General features: G+C 35.9%; 1 protein-coding gene across 1 annotated transcript; it reads right to left on the reverse strand.

Moving 5' to 3' along the window:
• Positions 1–703: 703 nt before the first annotated feature.
• tmem234 (transmembrane protein 234) lies at positions 704–10,422 on the reverse strand. Its single transcript, XM_030127630.1, has 5 exons — positions 10,334–10,422; positions 9,864–10,015; positions 9,705–9,771; positions 6,103–6,195; positions 704–1,819 (listed from the first exon to the last, which is right to left on the reverse strand). The coding sequence occupies exons 1-5, from the start codon at positions 10,350–10,352 to the stop codon at positions 1,716–1,718; spliced, it is 435 nt and encodes a 144-aa protein (XP_029983490.1). The 5' UTR covers positions 10,353–10,422; the 3' UTR covers positions 704–1,715.
• Between the last annotated feature and the right edge of the window lie 325 nt (positions 10,423–10,747).

Genomic DNA, 10,747 nt, shown 5'->3' on the forward strand with positions numbered 1-10,747 from the left:
TTTGCCACAACACTTTCACTGCAAAAAAGGTTTTAAAAATGTTGAGAAACATTAATGTTGACATAATCCCACTCCAAATGATTATAAAACCATGTCAATTTATTTCTGTACCCTCTTAAGCCCAGTTGGCCTCAGTACCTGGGGCAGCCTCGGTTCCATCTGTGTTGCCATGGTAATGCTAGCTAGCCAATGCAACCAGATGAACATTAGCTAAAAAAACTGAATAAAACCAATTGTTTGACGACAGAATACAACCCAAACAACAAACTCTTAAATGGGCTAATCCCTAAAACAAGTTAACAGTCCGAGGCCATCGAATATCATGAATAATTTAATAATAAAACAGACTAATGAAACAAACTTCTCAGCGCTAAGCTAAATAAGCTAACAGGAAGCACATCCAACGACATAACTATTATTTCTCTCCCGCTAAAACTAACTAAGCGAGACAAAGAAGACCATAAAAATCTCATTATGAATCGATGACTGTGTATTTTGTCTTACCTTAGCTGTTTTCTCATCATAACTTGGTTTAAAAAGATAAAGCTCCTGCTATTAGCTAATCCGTTTATTTGCTGTGTGTTACGTTGAAATAATTCCCACTGGAAACAAATGGCCCTGGTCTTAACAGGTAGATAATTTATAGAACCTTCAGAAACCCTGTTTGCACAAATTGGCAGTAAAAAACAACAGACTAAACAGACATGTTTTGCCAAATTTATTCTTAAAATAGCACAACAAAGATCACAATAAAAACATCATCTGAACAGTTTCTTGTGTCTGTTAAATATTCTGACTCTCACAATGAAAATATATTATGAGTTGTACATTTCACTCTTCACATAAAGCATTGATAAATAAGTATATACTGAAGCATTGTTTTTAAGTAGCTGCCATGTCTTGTGACCCAGTGACTCCTCTTTTTATTGGATTTTAGAGCTTCATCTACTTTATATTGAAAAGTACTATGGAAAAACAAGCACTTTTATCGATCTCTTCCATGTTCTGTGATAATGACTAATATCTAAGCTCGGTTTTTCTCATAATTACAAGATCCTAACATCAGATAGTAACTCGGAACTATGAGATAAAGTGTCTGTTTTTTTTTTAAAACCACTTCTGTGACTTTGCTAATATGTCATTTACTGAACGCGAAGCTGCAAAGGGTTGGAGGAAAAGGTCAAAAACTAAATAAAAACAGCTCTGTCCTGGAGGTAAACAGTAATTTGCCCTCTCTGGTGTCCCGTCCCACAGCTGACAGACGGCAGCTGCAATTTAATGCCCGTGTTAAACCAGGAGGTGACACCTAATTGTTCCATGTATTTGAATGTGGTTTCTCCAGCTTTATGCAGATGCAGTGTCACATGGCTCGGCAACACAGCGCCTAAAAGTAAAAGTTAACAACCACAGTTTTCTATAAAAGAGCCATAAATCTAGTCCAGCTCTGGGGTGAACCCTACATGAACCCGTCCCCCTCCAACATAGTGTGAGAGTTTCTGGACAGGTCCTTTTGAAGCTCACGCTGAGTTCATTTAGGCAGAATTCTCCCACCAGAACCGCTCAGAGAAGTCGCGGCCTGAATCTAAATTGGCCCCTCCAGTCCAGCTCCAGCTCTAGCTCTGCGCTGACCCTCCTCCCTTCTTTTCTGGCTTCCAGCGCAGCAAAAGGAGGCCTCCTGATCCCGATCCTCATCCTCATCAAATGCGCGATCGCTGTTAGAGCTCTGCCTCGGTCACATTCTGCTTCACAGAGTCATCCATGGAGCTCATAACACACAGAGTGATGCCGGCCATGGTGAGGAACATCCCTGCAACGGCCTCTGCACAGAGAAAAGAGTGTGGGGGAGGGGAAGATGGAAAATATCAGTTCAACTTTTTTTTTTTTTAAGTTAATATATTGGGTCGCATTGCACCAATACGTATAAATTTACCTACTGTTTTAAGACATTTTACTCATTTGTCAACTGGTACACATATAAAAAAAGTTCTGCAAGACATTTTCTGGTAGCTTCCTGCTGTAAAATGTAGCAACTGCTGCTGTTCTGCAATTCATTGGACAAAAGACTAACTTTAAAGATATCTATGAAAACCATTATGTGTATTTTTCTTTGTATTTTTTGGCATGTCTGAGAGGCAGGGTCTGCAGTCTTTTGATTTTGCAAGTCAGCAATTCTATTCATCTCCCCAAAAAACTATTTCACAGTTTATCTTATATTTCAGAAATGTGCATCCAAAGAAATAAAGTCCTTTTTTGTTTATCCAAATAAATAAATAAATAAATAAATATCAGTTCAATAAACAAATTTAAAAGGATAGAACGCAGAACATTAACATGATGCATTTCAGACAGAAATATATAAAACCATTATCTCTACATTTCTAGTACATAACTATATAGCATTGTTTATTGTTTACTTATTTATTCCTTTTTCTTTGTTCTTGATTTGCTTTCTTTCTGTACTTTAACTGTGTTGAAGCAACTGTAATGCACAAATTTCTCCCCGGGGATCAATAAAGTATAAAATATTTCTGATTCTGATTATTAAATGATATTCATGTGTATGTGGTTGTAACTCTGCAGACTGTCCTTCAGATTACAAAAAAGTAAGATGTCCAATACAAGATGGTTTTAGAGTGGTAAGATTATAAAAAAATTCAATATCTTTTTTACATCTCTGTATTGTTGTCACTGACTGTTTCGGCCTGTCTTTCTTCACTATGTTTTTTGGATTTTTGCTGCTGTAAACACTGCAATTTCCCCACAGTAGGATCAATATAGCCATATCTAATGTTGTGTTGTGTTATCTTGTCTTGTGCTTGATAGTTTTTTGGTGTAACTGGGCAAAAAGTCCATAATTACTAGAGATGAGTCATGGTTCAAAGAGTTGTTGAATTATATAAAAAAATAAAATAAAATCCTCCCACATGGATTTAACTCTGCAAATAGTTCACATCCTTCCATTGCATAAATATTTAAGAGATTAGTATATTTTAACTGGAAACATGCTCTTAAACTCTTAACTGATAAAGTGAGAAGCATCTAGTTTCTTAAACAACCATCAATTTGATAGTGAGCATAAAGATTGGACTGTGTTCCAATGCAAAAAGGTCATGATGATCCAGAGTGATGGGCGCATTAGGAAAATGAGAAAAGAGGTGAATGAAGTGATTACCCATCATGCCTAGTGCCTATAGTACAAGCCTGTGGGGGCAGTGTTAGGATCTGGGGTTAATTCAGTTGGTCAGGTCTAGATTCAGCAAAATTACTTGTCTGAAAAAGGATTGAGATAAATGCTGTGGCAAGGCATAAGTTTAATGTAACTACGAGCTGAAAATATTACACTGTTTAGACTTTTTTTTAGCCAGGCTGTGTATTTTATCTTTTCATTTTAGCAATGCCTGGTATCATCTTGGCTTTGTGTATCTGTCACTGAGCAAGAACATGAATATATATCAGGGGTGTCAAATTCATTTTAGTTCAGTTTGATCTGAAGTGGGCCGGACAAGTGAAATAATAACATAATAATATGTAAATAATGTCAACTCCAAATTTTCCTCTTATGTTTTGGAATGAAAAAGTAAAATTATGCGATGAAAATGTTTACATCTACCCACTATACTTTAACACAATGTGAATAACATGAACAAACTGAAATTTCTTAAAATGTGAAAAAAGGAAAGTGCAATTTGAACACTATGTCTCAGTTTATCATTTAGACATGTAAATTACAATTTACAGATCACAGTGGATCTACAAATGCACAAAACGTTTAATAACAGGCAGAATATTGGTAAACTTGCACTTCAAATGTTCATATTTGTTCAGGTTATTCACAGTTTTTTTGTGTAACTACAGCAAAATGACATGAAAATGTTTAAATTTACAAAAAGAAAAATTTGGAGTTGTGAGTATTTATAGGTTATTAGGAGAGTATTTTACTGATCCAACCCACTTGAGATTAAATTGATCTGTAAGTGGAACCTGAAGTAAAATGATTAATATCTTCAGTGTAATTTTTGCATTTCACAAATTCATCCCATAGGCCAGACCGGACCCTTTGGCAGGCTAGATTTGGCCCCCGGGCCAGATGTTTGAGGCCTCTGATACATACACATATACATATATATATATATATATATATATATATATATATATATATATATACAACCAAGACTACAACCAAGTTCATTAATGCCTGTTAACCCTATAACGCCAAATGTATCATATTTGATACATGAGTTTTGAAGCCCTCTACATGATCAATGTGATTTTTTTTCTTGAAAAACCTGATGTATACAATTAGATACATGCAATACACGGATAATCCACCAGGGAGGAGGAATTCCTTCACCAGAGGCCTTTCCAGTGGCACTACAAGACTGTCATTAATAAGGAAGGTATGGAGAGAAATTTGTTTCTTTATTCATCAATCAAAAAGAATGGATTTGCAATTACAAAGAATAGATTTGCAACCAAAAAAAGAGATTTGAGAGCAACAGACAGTAAGTAGCAATAAAAAAAGATCATCATAAATCCCACTCATTCCATACTCTGCTCAGGCTGTGAATATACAGGCTGTAGCCGACGATATTTTGTGTAATTCGTTACTTATGGGACACATTTCAATTTCAAAGAGCAGCAAACTATCAACTAACCTCCCAGTAACAGAACACAACAGAGAAGTGGGCTCTCATCCATCAGCGTAGGCCACGCCCATTAAGTGCAGTTAAATTCGCAAGCAAAACTTTTGAAGTTGCAAACAAAGAGGAGTGATTTTCAAGCAAAACTTTTGAAGTCTCAAGCAAAAGTTTTAAACTCACAAGTAATGAGGACTGATTTATAAGCAAAATGATCTTTTTTCTGATTGCCACTTACTGTCTGTTGCTCTCAAATCTCTTTTTTGGTTGCAAATCTATTCTTTTTAATTAATGAATAAAGAAACAAATTTCTCTCCATAGAAAGGAGGCAGAACTTTGCCAATTTTGAAACGAAATTACCAATTTGTTAGACATGTTTGTGTTAGATTATGTTTTTGTTTGTTCAAAAAATAACAATATTTGAGCATTGAGACTCAATGTATCAAATATGATACAAAATTGAAACTCATACATGGAAATTGATATTTGAAAAAAATTTTTTTTGTTGTTCAGAAGGACCAATAAAGGCTCCAGTTTCAATGCACTGGAATTTTCTGTCTGGTTTAACGGTTCAGGCTTTACAGGGTTAACACTGTAGATCAATATAAAAGTAGCACACATCAGGCTTCGCTAGAGCTGAATTAATGTAAAACAGGAGATACATGTGTTAATGTCACATTTTTAACTCTTTCCCCATCAGTACTTCTCATCCTGTTCCATCTCTGTTCAGTTCATTCCTCCTGCATACGCTTTACTCCAGTACACACTACAACTGACTTGTTTTCTGTGTTGTTAGACCTCTAATTGATTAGCCGATAGTTATTTACTCACTGCATACTTGCAACTACAAAACTGCAACGTCAGCTGATTAAATAGCAGATCGCTATTACACTCCCCCAATAGTCTATTAGTTGCAGCTAATTACCAGTGATTATCTAGTAGTATTTGTGCTTGAAATATCCATCCCAAATAATTAGCTTTCAGTATAGTGTAATTAAAGTCATCTGAGAGGAAGCAAAAATTCACCCTATTTCTGTGGACTGGAGGAAATCTGCCCCATGATGCAGCGTTTTGGTTAATCATGGGTGTTTTTATACAGGTACGGGGGTAAATACATAACTGGCAGCTGTAATTAGTGATCAATTTTAAATCAATTTCATCAGATTCTTCTGTTCTACTCAACATGGAAGTTTGTTATAAAGGCATGAAACAACATCATGACGTCTGTTTTCATATTTAGTCTTTTGATTTGCGATCAGGACGACAGAACTGTAGAAGGAAGGTGTATATTTTCATATTCAGGATTTTTTCTTTTGTCCCCTTATTTCATCTCCTGCAGCTTACAGGTTTGAGTGTGTTACTTTCTCACATGCTTCCCTGTGGTTATCAGTGACACCACAAACGTGTGACTTTCCACTGAAAAGACACTCATCCGTGAGCAGTATCGCCAACACGGGTCACTTACGTTTCCCTCCAAACTCTTCGCCCAGTAACTTTCCAGTGAGTAGAGTGCAAAGAAAAGTAAGAGAGTTGGCCACAGGAACTGCAAGTGATAGCTCTGGGTAAGAAGAGGAGTGAGAAAAAAAAAACATTAGTTGGAAGACACTAACAGCAAGTACTAGAGTCAACTTTTTCTTCCTTTTCTTTTTATATTTTGGAAATTTTTTACATGAACCACATAATTCATTTCAACTTGCTCAGAGCCATGAAAGAATGAAGCGCTGATGTGTGAGAAGTCAGTTTATGTCACATGACTGATTCTCATACGATATATTTGCTTATTTTTTGTACATATTTGATGTCTTATAGTCAGGGATTAACAAAATTAAATGGTTTTCTTTCATGGTGAAGTTAGTTTAGTTTTATTTCAACCGCGTAAAATCACCAGATACCAAAGAACCACACAACATGGTCAAAAAAAAAAAAAAATTCAGTGCTGGAAAAGGAGTGGGAAGAAGTATAACTTATAGACTCCCACGCCCTTTTTACAAACTAATAATTAAATTTATTCTGCTTCCTTTGCTTTAACACACTTTTTTCTACAGTAACACAAAACATCCATACAAACCATTCACCATACACTTTTTTAGTCACCTCACACATAATCAGATTGGTATAATCAACCTTTTTTAATATAAACTATAATATTTATATGCACTTTAATTATTTACTACAAATACAATCATTAATAAATGTGATAATATCTCCTAATCATGATAGAATGTATTAATGTATTAATTACAAACAGGCAATACACAATTACATCTTATTTTATGCATTCTAAATAAAAGTACATGAAGTTAATTTTGCTAGTCTACGTCAGGCAGAAAATGTTATAGCAAAACCTTTTCTTCTATTACAGCTATGACATGTGATAATTTAAAAAAAGTCATATCATATCATATTAAGCAAATTCTGTGATATAACAGTACTGTGTGATGGTAGAAATGTCTTGAGATTTGACAATATTGTTTCCCCCACTTCCCTTAATCTCTCTGCTATGTTATGTCTACTGTTTTTAACTCAAGCGTTCTCACCTGAAGCAGTTGTTTTTTTGTGGTGAAGTTCCAAATACAGTTACTTTGTCATAATAAACTATGCACCACAATAGATTTGGGCTACAGCATCCACCCATATCCTGTATACTGGTAAATAATGGAAGCAGGTTTTCTCAAGGTTTCAGAGGGTTGAGCTACTGTCTGGAATGAAGGGTTTGAGATTATTTTTAAGGAATTTATTTAACATTTCTTCACACTGTGTCTGTCTATTATCTTTCCGATAATTGTGAAATAAAACTTGTGGGATGCACATGGCTGTGGTTTTTTTAGGGTCCTCCAATTAGAAATGTTGTCGTTTTACAGTAAAAAATACACAATATACAATTTGATATCATTTATTACTACCATATTTTATTATATCTGTGTCTGGAAAAGCTAGAGCAGATAACTAATATGATATTACACAATAGATGTTGTTGTCCCTATAGGGATATAAGCTTTGGGCTCAGTAATGCTGCTTACAATTTAGTGAATAAAGCTGCAATTGTTAAATAAAATATAATAATCATTCGATAATAGTTGATAAATACAAACTACAGCAATGGATAAGCATAAATGACACAGCACATGTCCTCATACTGCACATATCACTGTATGAAACCCTCTACTTAATTCCTAATGACACTGCACAGGGTTAAGCGTCATCTAATTTAGGTCTATAACTGAGTTTTATAAGTAGGCCGATGGGCATCATTGACTTTTTAAAACAGATTAGTCTGCATTTAAGGACTCTGAATCTTCCGCCTGGTGGTAAAAACTCAGAGGGAAGGACATGCGATGGATCAGCTAAAATGTATAAATTGTTTGGAGGAGTCTATAGTACTGTACAAAAGCCTTTTGCCAACATTAGGTTAGTTGGTTTAGTAAAGTAATAATGACCACACATATGCATTTGTCTCAGTATTCAGATACAATCTGGATATATGTGAAGTACAGAAAGCAGTAAAAACAAAGATTTCAGGGAAAAAACAGCTTCTATAAACTAAAGTGATCGTATTTATTGTGACCTCCTTTTGCACTTAACATGGCTTTAATCCTAATGTTCAGACAATATTAGATTTATTAAGATAAGATAAGATAAGATAAGATAAGATAAGATAAGATAAGATAAGATAAGAGTAAAGTATTGATGACCACACATGGCCAGTCTGGTCTGCTAGTGGGGGTACTGTCCTTGGGTCCCTTTGGCCCGGCTGGCTGGGGGTCCTCCCTTCGATGTGGGGGTCCACCTGTCTGTCGGAGTCGGGGGGCCTGGGTGCTGGTCCCCCCGATGGCACGGCCTGTGGCTCCTCCCAGTGTGGACGGCCCCAAAGGTGGCATTTCCTTGATCCTCAGTGCCATGCCATGTCTCCCTGTTGTGTGCGTGTGTGTGCGTGTGTGCGTGTGTGGGCGTGTGTGGGCGTGTGTGGGCGTGTGTGCGTGTCTAGTATGGAGGGTGGGAGGGAGGGGTTTTCTTTGAAATTGTTTTTCTGTTTTTATTGTGTAATTGTTTTTAATTCTGTAAAGCACTTTGTGTTGCATCTGTGCATGAAAAGCGCGTTATAAATAAAGGTTGATTTGATTTGACATGCGCATTTGTCTCTGTATTAAGATACAATCTGGATATATGTGAAGTATGTACAGCAGTAAAAACAAAGATGTCAGGGAAAAAACTGCTTCTATAAACTAAAGTGATAGTATTTATTGTGACCTCCTTTTACATGTAACATGGCTTTAACCCTGATGTTAAGACAATATGAGATTTTTTTAAGATAAGATAAGATATTCCTTTATAGTCCCACAAGGGGAAATTCCAAATTTACAGCAGCAAGAGTGGAGTACAACAGAGCACACAAGAGTAAAAAGAGCCTTCAGTTACTACAATAAGTAGATACATAAGGAAAAATATAAAAAATGTAACTTACAAATAAAAAAGAAGCTATAAATACCATTTACAGCTGTTGTGTACATGTTGAATGTGTTACAGGCTGGATAGGGGAGATATTTATATGTACATTGCATTCATTTTCTCATGTTTTACAACAGGTTTCATTCAACACATGTCAGATGTTTCGTATTGCTTGTGCTGATTCTTGTCATGGGGTCAGGGGTCACATTAAATAGTGACTTTAACCTTTAGAATCCATTTAGTTCAGTTTTGTGTGTGTCTTTTAAGGTTAAGCGCATATTTAATTTTTTTAAATTGTTGTAGCTGAGGAAAAGAGAGAGAAATAATATGTATGCTCACTTCAGGAGGGGAGAAAAAAAAAGAAAAACTAGAGGTGACCTAAGACTTTTGCACAGTACTGTATGTTCTTCTTCTATTCTCCTATTATTTACATGATACTCTTTGTTAGTTGAGCCAGTTACAAGTAAACAACACCCTCAAAGCTTAAAGACAAAACTCGCCTAAGAAAACCAGCCATGAAATCTGAGAAAAGTTTGTTCATCTTAATATTTTCCTCATTGATTCCACACATTTGTATCAGGTAGTGCCAACACTGCTTGAGCCTGTGGATGCTTCACTCACCTGTAGTTGAAAGAGTGTAATAGTAGACCAATGATCCACTCTGGTTCAGGAGGAATGGAACTAAGTACTGTGCAGAAACAAAAAGGAAATCATGCATTTCAACCTCAGATTCATTTCTGACGTGCACACCAGCCACTACATAATGATTTCCAGATTTACCTTGAGGTTAAGGAACAGAAACTTGACCTCTGCCAGCAGCTGAGACACTCTGTTGGTCTTTTCCACATGTTCTATCCCCTCTGTGCCTCTTTTCAGGAAGGGGTTAGTGCAGCCCCAGAGCACAGAAACCAGCAGCAGACTCAGCACCTCCACTGACACGCAGCACAGACACAAAAAGACTCAATTATCATTTCATTACCGAGCCATACTAGCAACCCCTTTAGAAAACTATTGGACCTGATGAACAAATGACAACACTATGCTAGCTAACAATTTCCTTAGCATGAGCGCTACAATGCTAGCTACTTAGCACATTAGTTTTGTGTTTATTTAGCGTATTTAGCATTACAATAGCACTAAAATGGAGATTCACTATTCGGAATACACGCTTAAATTCAAAATACCTCTCAGTCTTGAGTATTTTATCCTTAACACGGATAAATTAGCTTAAGTTGGCTAACGCTACTCACCCACAGACACCATGGTCATGTAAACAGTCCAGCTCAGAGTCGCATTCAAGAAAATCTGTTTGTTGTTGTTATGAACAGTTTTTACAACTTTAAATTAACGGACAGCTTAAACTTTATAATTTCGTTAAAGGTATTGAAAAACCTAGAAGTATATAAATAAATCAATACTGAAGGATTTATTCGTGAAAGTCTAATTTCGGAACGACAGCGTTTTGCAACACTGTTTAATGATGCTGAACAGAGTCTGAGATTTTTTAACGTTGTTGAAAATGATGCTGCCAGCAGAGGACGCTTTTCTTTTCTTTTTTCTTTTCTTTCCTTTTTTCTTTTCTTTTCTTTTTTCTTCTTTTCTTTCCTTTTTTCTTTTCTTTTTTCTTTTGTTCCTTTTCTTTTTTCTTTTCTTTCTTTTCTTTG

Source organism: Sphaeramia orbicularis, chromosome 22, assembly GCF_902148855.1.
Source record: "Sphaeramia orbicularis chromosome 22, fSphaOr1.1, whole genome shotgun sequence".
NCBI classification, from domain to species: Eukaryota; Metazoa; Chordata; class Actinopteri; order Kurtiformes; family Apogonidae; genus Sphaeramia; species Sphaeramia orbicularis.

What these genes read in the sequence shown, in the direction of transcription:
- tmem234 (XM_030127630.1), bottom strand. An exon ending in TTCTGTTCCTTAACCTCAAG is followed by an intron (nt 9,772 to 9,863) that starts GTAAATCTGGAA and finishes GTTTCTGCACAG; the next exon opens with TACTTAGTTCCATTCCTCCT. An exon ending in CGAAGAGTTTGGAGGGAAAC is followed by an intron (nt 1,820 to 6,102) that starts GTAAGTGACCCG and finishes TTCTCTGTGCAG; the next exon opens with AGGCCGTTGCAGGGATGTTC.